Below are 24775 nucleotides of genomic sequence, written 5' to 3'. Positions count from 1 at the left end.
TGGCTTACGACTCGTTTTTGATCCCGACCACGTTTTGCTTTTCTGCCTTGGCTATTGACCAGTTTTTTTCCGTCCTCGACACCAGAAAAACATATTTTTTATGTGTTGGCACTCAGGGATGATGTTTCTGAAAACGTAATGGCACTAAATGAGTTAACAGGATCGTCTCTACTTTGATTGTCTCTACTGCAATCTGTCATCCTTGGATGGCAACACAAACAAGCCTGCTTTAAAACAGGCGAAGTGACATGTAAAATAATCGGGGCTTCTTGCCTGGGAATCTTTTTCAATTGAGATATGCTCCCGGTGAGTGAAGGAGCTTAGCACAAAAGGGGATTTTGCATCACTCGCAGCCCTGTCAACACTATTAAGTATGACTAATAACGCAGAAAATGCTATTCAGCGAGCCGTTGTGACAGATCTTTTCAGTACGTGCATCGCAAGAGGCAAGTATGGCACTTTGTGATCTCGCCAGTAGAAAGTAATGTGTTGTTTTTATTCCTTGGGGCATGACCTAGGCCAAGCAATTATATTTTTTTTCGACATGTCTCCCCACTCAAATTTATATTTCACCAGACCTAATGATGCACCCACTCTCATCCTGACTGTCACCTTGCTACACATAGTATGCATCAGCCCTTGAAAGAGACCTACAATTAGCATTCTTAAAAGCGCACAGGTTACAATCCCGGGGTAAAAAAACTAAAAGGAAAATCCCAAAGCGTGAGAACAAAGTGAGCGACAGCGGAGACTAATTGTCGTGACTCAAATTATCTCCCGTAAGGTTTAGCCTCCTCGCTATCCCTCTTTAACCCAAACCTCCCTCTTCTAGTTTTCCGCCTCCCCCGCCGACGCGACAGGTAATACATTCAGCTTTATTTTCCGCCAACATCCACTTCTAATTTAAGCTGCAAATATGAAACATTCCGTAATTGAACTTTGATCCACGCGTGTTGGGTATCAATTTGCTTAATTTCCATGCTGCCTTATTCAATTACAAGGTTCTTGGCTCAGCGGCAGGATTTGAAGCACAGCTTGTGTTATTTTTCTTTAGGAAAAATCATGTTCTGCTGTTGTTATTTTGAACAGTTTTAATTGCTAATTTGTCCTCATGAGAGGTTCAAATTTCTGTTTCTCATGTGACCTATCCAATTTACCAAAAACGCCAGTGGGACAGAACATTAAAGAAGATAAAAGAAGCCAATATCATTCAGGCACCATCGTAACCTATTTTGGCAAAAGTTGGTTACTTTTACAGTACAGTAATCCCTCGGTTATTGTGATTAATGGGGAACAAACCCCATGTGAAAAGTGAGAATCTACAAAGTAGCCTTGCTCCATCATTAAGGACCACAAACTTACCCTAAGATGTAGTCCTTACTGACTAAAAGTATAAGACAGTAACAAAATAACAACTATAGATTAAAAAAAAATAAAAAATAAACACAAAACACAGAATTGCAGTTGAATTAATGGTCCTCAGTGTCATTATATAAAATTCAACATAAGTGGAGGGCTTCTCCTTTCAGTGTAAGAAAGCGGTTTAGAGAGCGGCTGGTCTGCTGCACGGTTGCATTGGCTATCCTTGAAATGAGCCAGGTCTCCGCCATAATTAAATTGCACCATCCCGAAAGTAGTGGTTTCCCACGAGTTTTAAGCTCCAGGTCATCACTTTCATGGATAGTAAATCTGGCGTTGGTGAGATACAGGCTCCACACGGGTTGCTTGTGAGGGTTGTTATGTAGGTTGGTCGTAGGAGCAGGTTGGAGCCGCAGCCTCCTTATTGTTTTCTCTCCTGACAGCAACTCAATTTCACGGACCAGATAACAATTCGTGGAGCACCTACTGTGGGTCACTGTTTTTTTTTTTCTCTCTTCTGACTTCCTCACAGTATGATTGAATTGATTAATTTAATTTCAATATAACAAGCTACTAATAGCGAGCTGTCGCCTTGCTTCCTGGGCACACCCACCTAACACACACATATAACACGTTCTTCTCGTCATTTTATGTGTGCTGTGTGCTCAGAACCCAATGCATGAAACGTTTATTTCTATCACATTAAAGACCACTCAATTCAAAATCAGTGAAGCAGTTAACCATTGATAACCGAAGTTTGTGTTGTTATGTGTCAAGTGTGTCATAAAGTTTATTTTTTTTTGACTAAGAAATGCATTCTAATGAGACAACTGTGCCAACATTTCGACCAGTTAGAAACAGTACTAACCCAACAAACAGGTAAACATAGTTTTTCGCTTACTTGCGTATTTGCCCAGCTTGCCTTTGTTTTCTTTCAGAAAAATGTTTTCTCCTGTTAAAATTTTGAACCGTTAATATTTCCAATTTATCCCTATGAGGGGTTTAGAATTCTGTTCAGATGTGACCTTCTTCTAATAATGACCATTAGGGCAGAACAAAAGGCTTTTGAATCTGTTTAATGAAATAAACTGTTTATACGACTCTTTGAACATTTGAAAATGCTTGAATTTTAAAGTTACATTTGCAAGATTTGAAAAGTGGTCCAATTTTGGTTAAAGTGCTTGTAAGTGATTGCAATGTTTGCCATTCTTATCAACACGTCTGCTTTGCCATTTGATTTCATCGTCCCTGTCAAGACCAGAACGGAGACAGGACCCACTTGCGTTACTTTTCTCTTAGTTTTATTAGAAGAAAGGAAAGGGTTACACCCACGATCCGGTGATCGCTGGACGTGGGAAGCAGGTTGCTCAGAACGTGGAAGTGGGACTTCCATGTTGAGCGATGGCGGTGTTGGGAACAGAAAAAATGGGTCAGTAGGACAGGAGAGCAAAAGAAGGTGGTCAGGATCAAAACACGGGTTGAAGCCGGGGAACAGACAGGAGCAAAAACAGGTGGGAGTCTGGGTCGAAAAGAGCTTGCCTAGAGTAAAACGAGGTTCGCAGACGTACTGACAACAGGTGACGGATAGACATGGGTTTGAATAGTGACAGGGAGCCAATCAAAGTCTGAAGCCGTTGCCGCCAAAGGAATGGGCACAAGTGCATCACATCGGTAATCATAACAGTCCCTTGTGTTTAAAAACAGCTGGCATTAGTTTGTATAGCATTGCCCTATGGAGCATCATCACCCCCTACGGGTTGCACCCAAAAGGACGGATACATTTTACACCTAAACAGCATACTATGAAACATGCACTAGTGCAAGGATTACATATCAACTGCGGTCATTTTTTATGGGCCATGAGAAACAATAAGATAGTGTTTCCCAGTGGTAAATTAATATGAGAATAACATTGAAAATGGAGGCAACATAATGACATTTTTACCAAATACTTACTTGGGGATAGATTTGTCTCAAAAAAAAGTATACTCGCAATTTACTCAAGATCTAAAAATGATATGCATTTTTATTTATGGTTCTCCGAAAGACATGATTCACAAACAATTTTATTTTTTAATAGTACTGGAGCAAATGGAAAATTGGCTTTAAATGTCATTAAAAGTGCTTGAATTTGGCCATGAAAAAGGGATACAAACATAAAATCTCATGGCCAAAGACATGAATTGCACGTATGGTACTGTACAATGTCCTTGACAGAACCACTGTTTTATGTTGAAGGCTTTAAATGGTTTGGATCCTCACAAAGTTTTAATAGATAAGTTGTTGGAAAAACACCATAAAAATGGGCACAAAAAGAAAATTGCCGGAGCAAACAGAATCCAATAAACATACTTGGCTACTCACTGAAGGCGAGGCAGTAAAAGTAGAAATTTGACCAGAACATTTGGACAACGTGTCAATAAAAAAAAAAATCTACCAGGACTTTGCGAAAGGACAAACGTGTCATAAATATTAAGTGGCATGTTTTGATATAAGGGAGATAGCTGTGTAGATAGTCGAAGTATGCTTTCCCTGAAGGTGAATCTTAAAACAGACAAAGTTCCAAGGTTTATCCGTTACACATTTACATCGACTGAGCATCCGGCAAATATTGAAGTTTATGAAAAAAATGGAAGCCCCTAAAACCAAAATGTACCTTTGCTGGTTTTGCTGGTTGAACATTGATTGGATATCCCTATTAAGTCACATAAGCAGATGTTCAAAAAAGAGTGCGCTATGCCAGCAATCAGAATGATATAAATATTTGCGCCCACTAATCTGTTGACTTGCAGCGCTCTCTGAGTCTATTCAGGACTGTATTGGACATCTGGCATTGAGAACAGATGTCTTTTTGGCCAGAGTCTTCTTGAGCTATTTAGATATTTTTTTCTGCCATTTTTGCCAAATAAACCAGCCCACATTTTGGAGGAAGCTGCCTACTAACTGATGTATGTCAAATTTACCAAACAAATCCATTAAACATCAGGGCCAGGCTTGGCTTGAATTTTGAGTCAGTGTGACCCTTTTACCTCACTTGTGGCACTATACAACACTTTGTCTAATTGATTATCTACGCATCTGGTAATTGACTATTACACTTTATGTGCTATTGCTATACACTTTATGCTATTAGTTGTGTATTTATCAAGAAAAATGAAACATTTTTGGGGGGTTAGGGGCCTTGAGACAGAGCCTTTTTTTTGCTTTAGTTTCTTATAGAACTCATGATACATTAGTTCTAAGTATTTCAGTTTAACCCTTGGGGGCTTAAGTATAGATAGATAGACAGACGGAAGGATGAACGGACGGACGGACAGACAGAAAGACAGATGTTAAAGAGTTTAAATACCCTAAGTTATTATTTTTGGGATTTCCTTCGCAGTATTTTGCCCAAGCAGAGGCTAATGACCCACTAACAATATGTCCGTGACCCACTTTTTGGTCCCGACCCACCAGTTGAGAACCCCTTCATTGGATGACAAATCAGTAAATCAGGTTTTGAAGGGAAAAACAGATCTGGCTGCAGAGTGAAATTTACCTTCACCAAGATGCTGCATTCGCCCTCCACCAGGGATCCACTTAGACTAATAAGAACCATTTACGGCGTCCACCATTAATCCCTACTTTATTTATACTCTACCTAGAGACCACTTATTGGAACACATGAGAGCATAGATGTTCAAAAGATGAAGAAGTTGAATGTATTTACTTTCAAATTGGCTTAATGAGGAGAGACTCTGAGATACAAACCGCTCATATTTTAACATATAAAAACAAACAAACAGGTGTGTATGAAAATAAAAGGCAATTATAAACACATCTTGCTGTATTTATGATGCAAGTGTATGTTGTTTTCATAGCCTCCCTGGTGGTGTGTGTAACTTCTCAGAGCACCTGAGTGGATGCTAAGGTATTCGCACAGGCTGCTTATCAAAAATAGTACCGCTCCCCTTCCTGTTCTCACTGGCACTGACCCAGTTCTGAATTTGGACCCTCTGCAAAGTGCTAAATAGTGGGATTATTTCAAAACTGGGGAGCTATATGTTCTATTCGTGTCCGAGCTAAAGAAGAACTGATAAAAAATATACGCGTACAAAAATAAGAATACAGCAAGTCCTTGCTGTATTGCGGGTTACTTATCGTGGTTACGCTACTTTGTGGATTTTTATGATGTGTTGTGTTCTTCATTCTGATTGGCCAGACAGTTGCCCCGCATATTTTCTGATATTAATCCTACGCCTCAATGGCGTTGCATACTGAGTTGTTCACATCTGTAAAACTGCTTAACAAACCTACATTATTTATGTGATATTCGTTTTTAATTTAAAGATTCTCTAAACGCCTTTATGACAAAATACACCCTGGACCATCAAGGCCTCTGCATTCGGGTTGAAAAGGCAGAGGAAGATGCTTTTCATCGCCAAGTTGGACTTCTCCACCCGCTAAACTTGCCAAAAGCAAGTCTTTGGCACTCCCTAGTGGCTCCTCCTTGGTGATTTTTAAAAAATGTTTGATAATGGAAAAATATGTTTTCTGTATAACAAAACAGAACCAACTTAACGTTTTCCAACGAATTTAGATAGCGAAAGTAATAAGGTTTAATAAGGCTTTTTGGGGTTGCCAACTCGAAGTAAACACAGTTTTCCATAACGTATACAAGATTGAGATAAAGATCGTGTTCTTATTTAATACAGTTGTGCACTTAAACAGTTAGATTATTTAAAAAAATTATAATTTGACAGTGTAGAAGTTATTTGTGAAACATAATCTTTATAAAGTGCAGTAATTGTAAAATTCAAAAATAATAAATAATTAAGCGTGTATTTTTCTCTGGAGTATTTAATACCTAAATAAATAAGTAAAGCGTTCTACTTCGCGGAGTCTGACTATCGTGGGACGTTTTTGGAACACCTCCTGCAAAATAATGATTACCGCATATAGATAAACATAGTGACAGTCGGGCCGAAAAGGCAAAGGAAGATGCTTTTCATTGCCAATTTAGACTTTTCCACCCTCATCAAATAAATACAGTAATACTGTTTTATGGCTCCATCAATAGACTTCCGTTTTAATTCAAATCATAGATGTATTAAAATACAAAAATGTGTGTGCAAAATATGTGAACCCCACAAAAACAGTTATCTTCGACGACGGTGAAAAAAACCATTCCTTTTGCGTAATACCGTAACGATTTAAGATCATCTCAGGGGCCTTAGAAACCCTTCTCTTGGGCCACATCTGGCCCACGGGCCTTGACTTTGACATATGTGCTAAGCGACTTCTCTGCGCCTCGATATCTTTACATAATACATTTTAAGTTTATTTTAATCCCAAAACATGAATGTATTTTTGTATCAAGTGTGTCATAAAGTTTGATATTATTTGACCTAGAAATATTATCTATTAGGGTAACTGCTGAACCTCCAAATCAACAGGCAAAGGCTTTTTTTTAATAAAGTACTTGCAAATTAGTTCACAAGTACCACACATAGTTAAGGTAATGTGCAAAGTTTTTCTATGACCTGGGTCCACCATTCGAAAACAACTCGATTTAATAAATATATTTAATAAAAATAAAATAAAACTTTGACCATTAAAACTGCATTTGCTTTCCCATAAACACTATTTTAAACTCTATGTTATTAACATGCACATTTAAAAGCTGTTGGGAATCCCTGCCTTTGTAGGCACATTATTGTATTCCCTCTTGCTGTACGGCTACCAGTGGAGCATTGTGGAATGTGTGCAGAATGATTGCGCAAATCCACACCCACACCAATAAAATCCCGGTAGAAAACTCAAATTGGATGCCATTTTTTCTCAAACATAAGTGTTTGCGTAGTGCAGTGGTCAAGCACATTCACTTAACGCCTGCTTGCCTTAGTTGGGAGACCTTGCGACTCAATATTGATCCATATATAAGGCACACTGTATTATAAGGCACACGGTCAGCTTTTGAAAAAAAAAAAAAATGCTTTTAGGTGCACCTAATAGTGCATAAAATACAGTAATATGAAAAAAAAAGGGTGTGTAAAAGTAGTATTACTGCATGTTGCTTGCAAAAAAGACGTGAAAATAGCTGCCACTCTTTTCTTTGCTTTAAAGATGCATTTTGGTACAAATAGCCACACAAAAATGCAGACATCTCAAAAATCCATCGCTAATGGATTATAATTCTGCTCCTAAAAAGAACCAGAGGATTCCTCAAAAGCTGCATAAGGGATGGTTTGCAATTTCATTGCAGAGCACAATGTACCTCCAACAGTTGCCGATCAGTTTACATTGCTCAAACGCTTGTTTACCTAATTTATTAAGCATGTACTTCATATACAACAAAGCAAGTTTGAAATGTCTAATGTAAAAACGTATCATGATTAATAATGTCCATAAATAATAATGTACCATGTTTTTGTAAAGAAAAATACAACAATTTGGCAAAACCAAGGAGCCTTGGATGTTGGCAGGTATGACATGCTCACCACATTTGCATTCCAACTACTGAGAGAAGGTAAAGCAAAGTTTTCCTCTGGCAAGATTAATTGCGATCTAAATACAGTTTGTGTTAAAATAAGTAGGATTTAGGGTGACCGGGGTATAATTGCAAAGCCCTGTAAACTGCTGACTTCCCATTTGTCCATTGCAGTCAATTGGGTGACAGTAATTATTGAGAGCGGTTGAGTGACTACCTACCATGCATGGCTTCCCTTTTTCAATCTTGCCCTGCCCAATCAGTGGAAAACACCCCACTGTGCTCTCTCGGACAGTCACTGGACCCTTCATTAGGTGCATCTGCAAAACGCAACACGATTCAGCACCAGAGCTGCATGAACAATTCCTCCTCTGTGAATGCATATTTAATCGGTTTGTGTAGGTGTAACCAGGAGTTGCCACACCATTTCTTGTCCACTAATGATATCACATCATGAATATTCCTCCAACCTTTCTTATTCCCTCAGAGCATTGACCCACATCTGAATCAGCCAGCAGACGAAGGCTATTCCCAGCTTCACTGTTTGTTTACATTGCAAACAAGCCAAAATGCTTGCGGGATGCCATTTGTTGAGATTAATGAATAAAGGACTTGCAGATGTGTAATTGAGAAGGTTTTGCTAACAGAACCCGAACTGTGCAAGCTCTCCTTGCATAGACCAATCAGATTATGGTAAATATTGAAGGGAAAATTAAGTTAAGTGTAACAAGTAAAGAAACAATCTTTATGTGACATTTGAAGTGCCAAGCATACATAATAGCCCCCCCATCCCCGGAACGTTGTGTCATATTGCCACATTTCAGGCTTCAAACTTTAAACTTAACAACTGAAAGCATTTGCTAAAATCAAAAACATGTGAGAAACTATCTTTAGGTGAAACCAAATTAATTTCCACATTTCATATTATATGTTAATGAAATAAACTTAAAAGTAGGATTGGCAAAATTATAAGCACCATGTTCTTACAGCTCAGCCTACAGAGGCCAAAAATTCCTTGATTACTTCTGAATAATCCAAGGTCAACCTAAATGACTAACAATGACAAACAGAGCACACCTCTGTGTCATTAAGTCCAAATTTAAATGCACCTGAACGGACAGCATTATAAAGACCAATGCACATGACCCTGTAAACACCATTCTCACTGTAAAACATGGTGGTGGCAGCATCATGCTCCAGGGTCACTTTTCTTCAGCATGGGACTTGGAAGAATGTTAAAGTTGATGAGAAGATGGGTGGAGTCAAATACAGGGCAATTATCCCAGAAAATCTGTATAGTCTGTAAGGGACCTTAGAATGGGGCACAGGTTTATCTTCAAACAGACCAACAACCCTAAACATTAAAGAAAAATGTGAAAATATTGTTGTTTCAAGATGTGCAAAACTTATAGAGACATATCTTCAAACCTTTGATTTGTAATTCTTCAATTCTCTCGCGGCTGCCCTGTTTTCATGTTCTTCCTCGTAGCGTAGTAATCAACACACTATTGTGGACAGAAATACAGAAAGCATTCAATGGAGGGAAAGTGAGGTATTGGATTTGATACATATTTTTAGGGGAAACACTCTCTTCAGCCCCCGGTAACACAATAACTTTCAAATTGCTAGATACGCTACGCCATTAGCATCCATGAGCACTTCCACTAACAATGCATTGAGAGTGACGTCATACGTCCTCTTCCGGGTGAGCAAGGTATAATGGCTCTCAAACAAGAGATGATTAAAAGTCACATAGAGGTTTTTGTCACTTTACATTGATTTTCTCTTTATTTCCCTTGAGGTTTTTTTTCAGGAATACATGTAGGTGGCAATGAAAGGATGGATGGATGGATGGGATGGATGGGATGGATGGATGGATGGATGGATGGACAGACGGCCTCTGTTTCTCCTATTTTTTGTCTTATCAAGGCACTCAAACTGCTAGATTGCTTTGTGGTGAAATGCATTAGGTTCAATATATTTGCCCGTTTCCTACAGTAGCAAGCCTGGCCATCCTGATGACAAAACATTGTTGCTATTGTTGAGGCTAGACACGGCAAGCCAGATGGTCTGCAAATAGCTTGAACAAAATCATGTCTGAGAGCTGTCCCACCTGAGAACAGCTGTCCGCGGCAACCTTCAGGTACTGAAAATCAGGCATTAAGAGTAAAGTTAAAGCCATTTTTTCAACAAAGTTGTCTGAAATTTACCTTTTAAACTTTGCTGGATAGAACACCCCTTAATTGATCCTTTTGAGATACCGGAGCTGCTATTGCCCATTTCCTTATTCTATTTTTTTAAACATCCAACTGACACATATTCCCTTGCAAGTCCCTTTTTTGATCATTATGAGGAATAAACATTATAAATAATTGATGTTTTCTTCTGCCTTCTCAGTGCACCACCCACTCTGCAAATCATGCATGTATACATTAAAATAAAATTGTATTTTTTTATCTGTTAAGTGGCAAATGTAAGAAAACAATGTATATTTATATAACGGGTTTATTCATGGTAATAACGTCAATTTTGATTTAAATGTAAAGTGATGGCTACACTATATATTTTAGAAGGGTAAGCTAAGCGATTGTAAGGGAAGATACATTACTATCCTGATTGTCAAGGAGTGTTGGGCCCTTTACTGAAAAAAATCAATTTGTTACGGTTACTTTTTGCTTTATTTTGAAAGAAATTGTGTTACCCCCCCAGATGACTGACACCCAAAATTAGTGCTAGATACAAATTATCATATGTACTCACATTGCAGCTGACCTCCTAAAACGGATCAAAAATAGCCACATAACAAAATACATAGAAGAAAAGGTGTTCACAACCGGTAGAAGCAGTGAACCCCTTCTATTTCTTGTTGTTTTAACGCACACAAACACTTAGTAGATACACTCCATATCAATTTTGTCACTGGGCTTCAAACCTCTCGACAATTTCATCCTCCATTGCTGAGTACTTTCCAAGATTAGTTGTTTTCAGGCATGCTGTATTGCAAACGTAATTGTACTTAAAAAACACATTCAGAAGATGTTTACCTTAAATTATTTCCTTTATTTGCCTCATTTATTTCCCGTTTGTTTATTGTTCATTTATATGCCACACTACCTCCCCAGCCGCTGCCTACCATTTGCTACTGGTGAAATACAACCAAACTTTTGCATTTAAGCAGACCCTGTGATTTAAGTTCTTTATTTTATAATTGTAAATGAGGGAGAATATCAGAAGGGAAAATGGATTGTCCTCTGCTTGAGACTTTGCCACCGTACTTGTATTGACTTGGACTTTTTAGGGCCATATAAACATGTCAACTCCATTTTACGACGCGGTTAGCAGTGTGATGCTAGAGACCTAAAGGTGCATTATTCCGTCCTGAGTGAGGGGAGAGCAGGTGCAGATTAGATGGGGTTAAAATTTGTGAAATTTGTGACGGCGTAATGCAACATGCAGTAACGACATTTAAGGTCAATATTTGTTCCATTAATAACACAATATAGTACTTGTGACCAGTGTTTCCTCTGAGCTGCGCGCGTGCGCAATTCCGCACTGCTCGCACATTCTCAGCGCACAAGAAAATCTAGCCAGCGCACAAAAATGATGGCTCAAAATTACTAATTAAGAAGCGACTTAAGTCAAAGTTACAGTGCATGAAGGTAAACATACACAGGTTCCCCTGACGTTGTGTACTAACTGCGGTATTTTGAAGTCGAGTCGAAGTAGAACGAAGTTGAGTAAAGTTAGTAGAGTTTGTCGAGAACCGGCTCACTAATAGGAACAGGCTCTTTCGGGTCATAAACGGCTCTTCAGGTTGTTTTTGCTTCTTTAATCCCAACATGACCAAATATTATGTAAAATTATGCACAAAATGACTTAAAAGAAGGGGTGGGATAGAACAAAAAAGAGAAAAATACCAAAATAAAAAAGTAGTGCAAAGCTGAGAAAAAAAGAAACAAAAGGAAGAGAAAAAAAGAAGGATCATTTTAGAAAGAAGACAGAAAAAAAGAAAATAAAAAGTCATAGGAAAAAAGTAAAGAGACCAAAAAGAAAAAAGGAACAGCTTGGAAAAAATAAACACAATGAGACTTATTTTAAGGGATTTAAAAAAAGTAGAAAAAACACAGAAAAAATAAGAAAAAGTTTGTGTTGCATTCAAATAATTTCCAATTATATCAAGTGACTCTTGTTGCCAACATTGTACTTCCACTAAAAAATGTGATTAACTACAGTTCTGTATCTTACAATCAACTAAAAAAGCCCCCAAAAATGTTAATATTATGCGACAAAATATATCAGGAAATAAAAAGAAATGGATATCTTGTGAAAGAATTGTAAGAACAAACGACGTTTGTAGGCGTACAACCTTTGCAATAGTACATGAGTCAATTCATTCATAAGTGAAAAATAATTTTGCATTGCCGGAAACTCAGGAAAATGTAACGTGATGTCAAGTTTTGGACATGTTTGATAATGACTTAGGGATTGCTGCTGCTCACTGTTGTTTCAAGCGTTGCTCACCGACTTTGTGTGAACGCTCGGACCCGTGGAAAATTAGAGGGAACATTGCTTGTGACTGAGAAGAGTAAGTGAATTTCAGGACAGTATTACTTTGGAATAGGTTATTGCTAAAACTGTTGTTGAGGAAAGTATATTGGCCGCTGGGTTAGCATAGTCCGAATACAAATTGGGACAGAAATGGCTGGGAATCTCAGTGGCAAATGCTTTGTTGACTATATCGTGAATTGGCTTTGACATTACCGAGCATATTAGCAAAGACATCCCACCCCAACTCAGTTCCACATCTCCCCCAACTCTTTAATGTCTGCCTTGCTGCTCTTCAGCTTCTGGCTGGCTGGATTTTTTTTTATTTTTTTTTATGACAGGCCTCTCCAGCGCCACATCTGTCTTTTTCGCCTTTGAGGTTCCCTCTGCCCACATTTTCGTCCACGCAATTAACCACTTGCATGGCTAAAAACACCCAACGGGCTGACTAACATTGCAAGTGTAGATTGGTTTGACACACACCCACATGCCCTGTAACAGTCTCACGTATTCACTGGAAGAGGCTACACAGAAAAAAAAACAGCAATGGAGTTAGCATATCATGACCAAAAGAGGAATACATGTTTGTTGAAGTTTACGACACTCTTATTACAAATCTGGCATGGTTAGTGTGGAATAAACATGCCTGGGCCATCTACTGACTTAAATGTGTGGATAAAAAGACATTACGGTTAAAAGTTTAGCTACATTTAAGATTAGTTAGATTTTATTTACGTGTGTATATATATATATATATATATATATATATATATATATATATATATATATATATATACTGTATATATATAGTTATGGTGTTTCTTTACGTTTTTATTGATTTGTAGTACAGACAAGACTTAGATTGCGTCAGTAAACACATGAGTCTTTATTAAAAACAACATGGGCAAATGCCATTTCCCACTCAAACAACAAAATAAGTAACATTCACATAATCCATAAAATGCTAATTAAAATACACAAAGAAATATTAAGAATCCTAAATGTCTACAAAGGTATAGTATACGGATATATGTACTCTGCAACTGGCTGTGAACCAGTAATGGGTGTACAACACATTTCATTCAAGGTCAGCTGGGATCTAATGCACCTATGAAGAGATCTACCTATTATAAGATAGCATTGGTCTATGTGATGAATTTTGTTGTACATAAATATATTTCAGCATTAAATACAAGAGGCTAATCTAATCTAAACTACTTTATATATCCAGATTCGTGTGAATGTGTGTGTTTTTGTAAGTGATTAATAGCCTCAGGAACGGCCCAACCAATTTTTGTGAAAATTCACACAAGTGTACTTAAGGCCTCTGAGAACGTTTTAAGATAGGGTTCTTGTCAAGGCACCCCCAAAAAATACCAACAAAAACAAGAAAAATCTGCTTCCGCGTGGTCTGCTTATATTGGGTCTCCGACGCTTCCTGGCAGCCAAATTGGTTAATGCAGCTCCCGACCACCGACCACTCCAAGCAGTCGAATCCAATCTTCTATCGGACAGCAACGTCGAGCCATTGGCTTGTTTTCAATAACTAGTTGTTAACACATAGATCCATGGATGTAATTGCGGTGTACCTGTCCCACCAAAGATCCACATTCACGCTGGACTAGATGATGAGGTTTTTATTATAATTGCTGCAAATGAATGAGTCACAACACATGGTAAGCTTTTCTGCTGGCTTTGATCTCGTTGACAGCTCGCTGTTAGACTGCCCAATACATTTCAAAGAGCTTTCTTTTCAGTTTACATATATATTTTTTTTGAATATCACAATAAATTTTTACATCCATTTTAACAAGATACTTTTAACAAGAGATCGTATTGTGGTTTTTTAACGTTTACAAGGAATTCAACATATTTTCCTTTAGTCTGAATTTTAACCGATATCATCCTTTTTATATATATGAGAAAATAGAAATAATAACAATAATGAGTATAAAAACGGGTAGAATTTACCTGCAATGAATGAGTCACAACACAACATGTGGTAAGCTTCTCTATAAGGGGAATTAACATTTTAGCACAATATGCAACGTTCGGCAAAACTAACATAAAAGGCGACAGAAACAAAACGAAAATAAATCCAAACAGCTTGACAACATCAATCACATTACTGTGCATGTTGAGAGATTTGTCAGCTGTGGTTTTAATGTTTAAAATTAACTTTTTTTCGGAGCACCAAAAGATCGTGTCTTACCGTTGAAAGCTCGTTGTAGACTGCCAAAAACCCCGCCTTCCGGTCACATCTCAAAGGCCAAACCAAACCCTACCCCATACCAGCAAGTGGCACTGTTGGTCTCATCATTGCAGGACACTTACACAAAAACTATACATATTTCAGCATTATTATTACACCCGTTACATAAAGATATTAAATAAAAACTATCATTATCTCCCTCATGTTTTTTTTAGTGTTTGCCGAAATAATGTATTTTTAGAAAATACTCCAGTTTGAATGTAACATCATGTTTACGCTTTTGGATCATTTCCGACAAAAATCCTCACTAGAGCACAGTGAGCTGGACCACTTCCTCCTCGTGGGCTTTATGACAGCTGAGCGAGCGGCGAACATCTGCACTGCCGTGGGGCAAAAATCCGTTTTGCCCGTGCATTGAAAACCACCCCCGTTTGCAGCCGTACACACAAGACGTTTTTTGGCTGCACAAGCAGCGATGTTTGTCTGTTGTTTGACTGCTCTTCATCCCCGTCCAAGCGCAGTCCCTTGTTATTACATTAGAAGTGTCGAACATAGAGAGCAAAGACACCGAGCACATTTGGAAACAGATGGCAGCGCAAGCATCAACACCAAAAAAATTAGAAAAAAAAAAAAAAAATGCATCCCTTACCCAAATGACTATTCTACAGTGTCCTTGGTGCAGTAACAGAACACCACCACAGATGGCGAAGGTAATGGTGTTGGAGCGAATGCAATAGATGCCCCGGCACTGATTTTGCATGATTGTATTTTCTCGTTTTGGCAACAATACTTTGTTATAAGAGAACATGATGTCTACATAATAGATTAAGAGTGGGAAACACGGAGATGCGGATTGCTCTGGGTTAAAAAATGTGGACAGGGGCCTCGAGATCTATCCAGTTTTTTCTGATTAGTATTTATTAATAAAGTAGCGGCAGTAGCTCAGGAGGTAGAGCGCTCGTCTTGGGATCAAAGGATCCCAGTTCGAATCCCGGTTCGTCCATGTTACATGTCGAAGTTTCCTTGGGTAAGACACTGAACCCCTAATACCCCCAATAAGCAGGTTAGCGTCTTACATGGCTGCAATACAAGGCCGCTATTGGGAAATGTGGAGCACATTGTAAAGCGCTTTGGGAAGCCATTGACTTGAAAAGCGCTATATAAATGCAGATCATTTAATTTCATTTGAATCATATATCTACATGTTATATTCATTTTCATACTTTGAAAAAGTGCCATTAAATTGGTTTTAAAACTTAAATTAGCAAAAATAATATAATAAGTCCCTGTCTTTGAAATGTATGTTTGGAGTAATTTTGTAGTAGTTCTGTTGTTATGAACCAGGACAGGATACGAACCCAAATGCGTGACGTTTCTCACACAAGCCGTTTGTTTTACGGGAAATGGGGTAGTCACGCACGTTAGGCAACAGTCTGCCGTGGAATGACAAGGAAGCCAGAGGCCGACGAGATCGATACCAATTGCCCGAACAGATATCGGACAGATGGTGTCGATACTGGACAGGACGGGAAAGACAGGATTGATATCAAAACAGGATGTAGAATTTAAACAGGACAAACTAGACGGGAACGAAACTGAAAACCGGTATTAAACAGGACAAAATAAACTGAACAATACCAGACAGGAAATATCAACAGGAAACAGGGCTGAGTCAAAACCCACGTCTTGCGGGGCAGAGGTTCGTTGACGGACTGACAATGGGTGAGTGAGAGCACTGAGCTTAAATACAAGGGAAGCCAATCTGTCAACCAGCCGCAGCTGGCCCCACACGGCCAATTGGGTGCCATTGGCAACCGTGACATCAGTAGTATTAACAGAGTGTTATTTTTGTAGCCTTTCTGTAGTAGTGATTGGTTGTATTTTAGTATCATTTCAGTTGTAATAATGGAGTTGTATGTTGTAGTATTTCTTAAGTAATATTTCTGAAAATGTTGTAGTATTTCTGTGGTAGTAATCTTGTATTACTGTAGTAATATTTATTTAGTGTTGTTTTATTTGTTTTATTATTATAGTATCACTCTAGTATTTCTGTAGTATTTCTTTTAGTAAAATGAAGGTGAAAATGAGCAACAATGGTTTTGAGTGATTAGGGGAGGGAGAGTTAGAGGTTAAGTGTTATGTTTGTTTATATGGGACACAGGCTCTGGCATTTTATGTTATTTCATAAATGTGATCAAATCATGTAATATTACACAGTGAAATACTATGCACTTAACAATTAGATTGTGTTTGGAAAGCGACTTAGCGGTTTTGCTGAAATGTGTCTCAAAAAAAAAAAAAAAATAAAAAATAAAATATATATATATATATATATATATATATATATATATATATATATGGGCAGCACAGCGGCGCAGTGGTTAGCGCGTGTGCGGCACAGTTCTAAGGTCTTGGGAACCTCCTGTTTGGGTTCAAATCCAGCTACCGGACTTACTGTGCGGAGTTTGTATGTTCTCACCATGCATGCATTTCAGGTGGATTGGCCGGTCCAAATTGTCCCTAGGTGTGAATGAGCGAGCGAGTTGTCTGTCCCTGTGTGCCCTGCGATTTGCTGGAAACCAGTTCAGGGTGTCCCCAGCTCCCTGCCCGATGATTTCTGGGATGGGCTCCAGCACCCCCGCGACCCTACTGAAGATAAGCGGTGCAGCTAATGAGATGAGATAAGATTATATATATATATATATATATATATATATATATATGCATATAAAGAAATGAGATATTCAATGAATTACTTAAATGAAAACAAGCCAAAGGAAATTTTGCAAAACTGCAGTGTGGGTGTGTTTATAATTGACAAATCCCCCACCCCCTTTTTCACCGGAGACAGCATTGAAATGGAAATGAGTATGGTACCTTCAAAGGCAATCCACCTTTCTCAATTAGGAAACATTAAGTTGTTTATTACATTTACATAATATGAACGCTTGTTATGTTTCTCTGATGTTTTTCATTGTTATTTCTAGTGGATCACACTGTGGATTTCTCAGTGTTGTTGTTGCTGTTTTTGACATTTTATTTTGCAAATTGCCATTTACTCAGACTCATTATGAAGTCAAGTTTTCCTTTGATTTTGTTTTAATAATATTAAAATAACAACAAGGTATAATCGGAAGCAGTTTTTCCTTAACGTGTGTCGTGTTCTGTTTTTAGAAGTAAATCTGGCTGGAAAGAGGAAAATGTGTCCCACAAGTAAAGCAAAATGATATTATAGATTTAAAACACTCAAAGTGATATTAAATTTTGTTAGTGTAGCTGTATGTGGTGTTTTATTAGTATTTCCATAGCAGTATTTTCTAGTATTTCTGCAGTTTTCTTGTATGTATCATATTTTTAGCATTTATGTAGTAATATTTCTTTATTATAGTATTACTGACAGTCTGTATGTAGCCTGAGGGCTGTCGTTTGCCCACCCTGCATCAAAACTATGGAGTATAATCAAGGTCAAACACATTCATTTACTTCATTGTAGTTTTTAATTTTCGGTTAAATTTTTTTAAAAAAATTAACAGTAACATGTCGTAAAATCATTACTTTATTGGCCAATAGATTTTCCCTTCATCGTAATTAATCACTTAGCCTTCCATGTAATAAACTGACTATGTGTTGCTTCCTTATTTATGATTTTAATTTGTGTTAATTGACGGCGTATTTTAAAAAACTGTTACTCTACTTTTTAGTGCGACCCTAATGCTTCATGATGCTCATAGAGTATAAAAGTCAGGTGTCTTGATTTTATTTGTGCAAGAGAGAAGTAAGCCATCAAGAGCCAGTCATTGTAGGACTTCTTTTATATCTCCAGGACACATCCAAGGAATCACTGACATTTACCCTGTGTATCTTCTTTCTGTCTTTGTTCTCTTTTAGACCTGCCTCTTGTCAATCTCTCTGTGGAGCCTCAACCTGTCCATGAAGGAAATCTTGTAAGATTCCATTGTTCTGCAAAGGCTAACCCACCCGTCACGCAGTACAGGTGAGGTCATGGTCGTTATAGAGTAAACATATGATAATAACTTCAAAAGTGCTGTCCGGAATTATTTTACCCGCTGACGCCATCTTCTGGTTATCATCATTGCCTCTGTCAAAATGCGTGTGTAGAGCGTGCAAGAACGTGTTTTTCTTGGACACTCTCCAATAAGCCCTTCTTTTTTTTTTGCTTGGGTAGGCTTTTGATCAGTCCTTTTCTTGCTACACTAACAGATAACTGCCAGGACGAGCATGAAATCACTCTCCACCCTTTCCTCCTCCCTATTGTGCAATGAGTCCCTAACGGCTCTGATAAATGCAAGATAGAAGCAGATAAGCAGGGTGTAAAAAGACTATATAGGCTCTTTGAACCCAGTTAGCCATTTTAACACATACTTTACACACATACTCTTCTTTCAGTTTTTTAATGACACCTCAAACAACATACCTCACCTTTAACAAGCAATAGCTGAAGACAAAATTTCAAAATTTTATAATTTAGGAAATGAAATCAAATTTGTTAAGCACTTTGACTCTTCACTTAAAGTGCTGTATAAAAACATGGGGTTCATTCATTTTGTTAAGCCTCTTCCTGGTGTCACAAACAATGCAAGGTCGAATATAGTTATCAGATATTTCCTAATTCACTCATATCACTCTTGGACTCTTTGGACTTTTTATTTACGTCTTCCTGTTAATCGGGAGACATTTTTGTGAAATGTTTTTACTTTGTTATTATTATCATTCAGTGAATATTTTAGGGCTGTTTTACCCTATAAAGGGACAATGTGTAGTGTTTGACCCCTAGATGTCGCAGCATTGTGATGTGCTAAGAGCACAAGAATCCAAACTATTATTTCTTATGATTTGATACAATCAAATCATGTGGAGAAGGCAGGAACTGCAGTCAGTGAAGCTAGAAACAAAGTCGGTATTTCTTAACAAAATCAGGACCGGAATACCAAACAAACAAGTGGGCACAAAACAACAAGCAAAATGCCCGGACAAAAAAAAAAAAAAAAAAAAAAAAAACCCTGGAAACAGAAAATGCAAGTAGCAAAGTAACGAAGTAACCGGAAGAAAAACAAACCAGGCTTGGTGGTAAAAAATGACACAGGAGGATGACGGGAGAACTCAAAATACTGAGTTTGCTGAACAAAAAATCCTTTTAATGAGTTTAGGATAATTGAACACAGGTGTGTGATAATCAGGCACACCTTTGCCCAGTTCAAAACCCCAGTCGGGCCCTCTGCTGGGGGAGGTATGCCAGACTCTAACATACACAGACTTGAAAGTAATCATACTGCAGTATTTGATCCAACCAAAGACATAATTTTAGTATTAAATGTTATCTATGTCACTCTTAGAATAGCCTACTTAAGTCATATGTTGTTTGTTTTCTCCCTACGAACCATTGTGTAGCTTTTTCAGCTTTTTTAGTTTTGTCACATGTGGCAAAACAGAGACATTGCGTTTTATGACGGTTACTCAAAAGAACAATGGCAAATTCACCTTTGTTATTAGCCAATAAAGCTTGCTAATAGCTAGCTTTATTTATGGGCTAAATAGAACTTGGCTCACCTCTACAGTCTACTGCATCAAATATAGTTCAAATTTGATGAAGTACCGGTATTTGCAATTGAAATACCTACATATTTGGCTTTTAGTTGTAACATAATTTTGTGAGGTGGAAATTTTCACCGACACTTTATAGTTTAGCTAACATTACAGTATGTCCTTTTACAATTGGCTAACAGCTGTTTATGACAGAAACTGTCAGATGTGTCAATCTATCGTTATTTGTCTATGAAGTGGTGTTAATATTCTACTTCTACTCTTTCTTTTTAAGAATGTCTAAAAACAAACATAGTTGACTTTGTACAGGTATTAATTCAGCTCTTATACTGACTCACATTAAATCTGAAAGCAAAAGTAAATATCTCTCAAAGTCATGAAGAGAACCCCTCTCATGCCTGACAAGCATTCAGTCAAACGAATCCCTGTGATTTGTTGTGTAGTTTTTGCTTTGGGGGTCAAGATCTCCAGATTACAGTTTTTTTGTCGTTGTTGGTGTTATTTCTGAAAGATTGCTTTGTGTTTAAGTGCACTGTATTATGACAGGTTTCCCCCTTGGGTATGTGCTATGCTTGTGGTATAAATGTATTGCTGACCAACGCACCAAAGCTCACTGTGGACATTTGGGACTGTCGTAGATAAATTTATGTATGTGTTTTTTAAAAATGCATTTTACCTCCCCACACCTCATACAAAACAATTTAATTTGCCGCCAATCACTTTATTTCTAAACTTTTGGATGTGTTTGTCTGAAGTTACACAACCCCAAAAAATCACACTCATGCATTCTTGTAACAGGCTGTGAGAGAGTGATGCTAAACTGATTTGTTTCTTTTTACCGTGTGGGAGTTTTGTTTAAAAAACAGTGTAAAAAATAAATGGAGTGAAATCGATCGCAAAAGGATTTGGCCGGCCATGAATCGGGTAGCGGTACTGGGAAATGAAATGGATGTACAACACACTCACAGGTGGCAAAACAGAGACGTTGTCTTTTATTTTTTTGATAGATTTTGGCCTTTTGAAAAACAGCGTGGGGGTGGAGGTGGAGGGCAAATTGGGGGAAGGGGTGCCGAGGGTTCGGTGATATTGTTGAAAAACAAGGTTTGTATTTGATTGTGTGGGTGCACAGCAGAGACAGGGTGTCTATTGCAACTGCAAAGAGATTTCACCTCTCTTGTTATGTGACTGGATCAATGCTCGAAGCACATTTCTCCCCTTAGATATAAAGCGCTAAGATGCACTGGCAGGTGTAGCTTTTGTTTTCTAGAGGTCTTATTTTGTTGGGTCGTAACACAGAACACAAATTTTTATATCAAATTATTTTAAAAATAAATGAAGCAACATCTCTATTGGATGTTAAAAAATCACAAAAATACATAAAATCACAATATTCTGGTTTTTAACCTGCTCCAGCCTTTTGGAGTAAACAACATATACTTTTCTTTGGACTACGACTTAAAATTGGGAAAGGTAGTGTAAGTAGATATGGGGAATTTGGCTAAGGTGCATAATGTGTTTTATATTTTGATATGACACAACAACCCAAAACAGAATACTCTAACTAAATACTTAAACATACAATGTGAGTAAATAGTACATATTCTTTTTCCGTAAAATATTTCATCTCGTTAGCTGCACCGCTTACCCTCAGTAGGGTCGCGGGGTTGCTGGAGCCCATCCCAGCAATCGGGCAGTGGGCAGGGGACACCCTGAACTGGTTGCCAGCCAATCGCAGGGCACACAGGGACAGACAACTCGCTCGCTCATTCACACCTAGGGAAAATTTGGACCGGCCAATCCACCTGAAATGCATGTCTTTGGAATGTGGGAGGGAACCGGAGTGCCCGGAGGAAACCCACGCAAGCACGGGGAGAACATACAAACTCTGCACAAGAAGTCTGGTAGCTGGATTCGAACCCACACAGGAGGTTCCCATGACCTTAGAACTGTGCCGCACACGCGCTAACCACTGCGCCGCCGTATATATATTATTTTGGAATATTCCAATTATGATCCGAGATAATGCGTTTTGAAGACAGCCTGTCTCGTCTTTGACTTCCTGAGCTGTAACGCCATGTGAGGAACACCGGTACAGTTGCAAGCTAGTCCCCATATTGTTTCAAGCGAAGTTTAGGTAGTTTTTGTGGACAATGCCTAAGCGTAGTGTCACAGGTGGATGCAGTAAGGGTACAACAAAGGGCGAGCTGCCAAAAAAGGGGCAAACTGGAAAAAAACAAAAAAACAACAACAAACTGGAAAAAAAAACATGACGATCAAACGGGGGCTAACTAAAACCTATTAACGAAAGGCCGCCACAGCCGCGATGGAAAAATTTGAGGCTAGCCAACCAAAAAACATGCAGTGAGCAGCCAGGCTAACTAGGAACCAACAAAGAAAAACATCTACAGTGACAAATTCAAACCAAACTGCAAGGCATTGACTGGTTATCACATCATCCCCATACAAAGTTAGCACTTTCTCCCCATGTCTCTATGGGTGTCCTACGGTGGGGCTCTCTGGTTTTCTACCACCTTCAAAGGCATGCTTGGCAGGTTGATTGGCGACTTCTAATTGTTCCCTTGGAAGGAATGTGTGTGTGAATGGTTGTCTGTCTCTGTGTGCCCTGAGACTGGCTAGTAACCAGTTCAGGGTGTCCCTTGCCCATTACCCAAATATGACCTCGATGGGCTCTAGCACCTCCGCGACCATACTCGGGATAATTAGTGCAGAAAATCGATGAAACATATCGATGTATATTTGCTTAGTATTCAAATCAATATTATTTGATACTACTAAGCCACAATAAGACCATACACACAGTCCTTTTGAAAAATGTATGCTGTTTACGGTCAAAACACAAAGTCATTTAATAATGCTTCAATTGGAGTTCAAATGCAAACCCTAAAAAAATATGTGTGTTGAAGAAACATTATAACATATGCATATTGAATGAGCTGACTGAGGCTACAACGATGACAGAAGCCAGGAGCAGGCAGCAGCAATTAAAGAAGTTTCAAATTCCGTACCGCTCCTTTAAGACCTTCAGGACCAAACCATTACCATGAAATCTTTTTTTCATTGGCAATAGCAGAAAATGAGTCAATTATCAATGTTACTGGTAAGACAAGTCCAATATCACCTGTACTTTTCTTTTACATTCTTAATCCAGACTGTGTTTATTATTTTACTAATCAAAAAGCTAAAAACATAATATTCGGTTCATTTAAGTGTTATCGCCTCTTTCCCCTTCAATGTCAATGCGGTATCTGGCTTTTAGTGACTGACGCAAGACCATTCAATAACATCCAGACAGACTAATGACTTTTGAAACATCAAGGTCAGCTTCACAGGAGAACTCCTGATTCGAAGTCTCCTGCTTTCTCTGCAGTTTATATAAGCATTCCACCATCCCGTGTATTACGTATGTGGGTGGGAGTTGGGTATTTTGGGGGGGCGATAATGCACGTCTGAAAGCCTTTGACTCGAGTGAACCCCCACGTTTGCCCTCTGGAGAGCAAGATCATGCGACGAGGGCAAGGAGCTGATCAAGCAGTGTGAGGCTATTATTCAGTGCTAATACACTCTGTCTAGCCCATATCAGATAAAGCACAAGGACAGGGTAGCTCTTAGATGAACGCCTCTTCGCCTTCCCTGGGAGAGCCATCCATTCCCCGGCGTGCACCTCGCCACTTTGCGAGCCTCCGTTTAACAGACACTTCAAACAAGGGGCCCAGATAGTGCAGACGGCAGGGGAAAGTCACGGTGGTTCCCGATGACGAACAGCGCTTTGGGTCGCCTGTAAATCTTACTCAAAGCATCAAGTTTCAAAAAACGACGAATTAAGTCTTTAGATGCGCTAATGAATACATTTTCCCCATTTTACATACCTTTTTGATCATTTCAAAATATTTACGCCTTAAAAAGTTTTTCTGTACAGGAATTAAAAAAAAAAGAAAATCTGCACCCTAAGGTGCACTGAGTTATAAGCCCCAGCCCCTGAAATAGACTCTTGTCATATATGTTTCATACATAAGGTGCACTGGACTACTCGGTGTCACAACCAGCACAAAGGCGAGAACCAATCGCATAAAGTTTTCTCACAATTTTATTGAAAGAAAGAGGAAGGGCAGCGCCCGCAATCCGATGCTCGCCTGACTCGGGAAGCAAGTCGCTCTCGTATTCGGATTGTGATCCGAACACGGAAGTGGATCTTCCGTAGCGATCTATGGCGATGTCAGGGACGGAAATACTGGTCGGTAGCTGGGGCTTGGAGAGAAAGGCGTGTTTGTATTCAGAAAAGAGTCGCAAGCCAGAATGAATAGGGGTCGGTAGCCGGGACAGGAGAGCAGATGTTGTCAGGATCAAAACAGGTCGTAGCTGGAGACAAACGGGAGCTAAAACAAGGACAGGCGGGAGTCAGGGTTGAAAAGGGCTTGCCTAGTATACACTGAGGTTCGCAGACGGACTGAAAACAGGAGACTGACAGGACTGGGTTTAAGTCGGGACAGGGAACCAATCAGAACCCGCGGCGGTTGACACCCATCAATAATCATGACACTAGGCACATGAAAGCGAGACTAGAGTAAGAGCTACCGTGTGTCTGGTACGCATTAATGCACGTATTGGTG

General features: G+C 38.8%; 1 protein-coding gene across 1 annotated transcript in view; it reads left to right on the top strand.

Moving 5' to 3' along the window:
• Positions 1-24775, top strand: part of kirrel3b (kirre like nephrin family adhesion molecule 3b) — a 320980-nt gene that overhangs the window by 246393 nt on the left and 49812 nt on the right. The window contains exon 8 of the mRNA XM_088345714.1: positions 18474-18579. Coding sequence (XP_088201840.1) covers positions 18474-18579 — 106 coding nt within the window. The remainder of the gene's footprint in view (positions 1-18473; positions 18580-24775) is intronic.

The sequence above is a fragment of the Urocampus carinirostris genome, chromosome 10 (assembly GCF_059441175.1).
Source record: "Urocampus carinirostris isolate Australia breed hairy pipefish chromosome 10, RoL_Ucar_1.0, whole genome shotgun sequence".
In the NCBI taxonomy this organism is placed as follows: Eukaryota; Metazoa; Chordata; class Actinopteri; order Syngnathiformes; family Syngnathidae; genus Urocampus; species Urocampus carinirostris.
The sequence above is the reverse complement of the archived record's forward strand: the minus strand, read 5'-3'. Positions and strand labels throughout refer to the sequence as shown.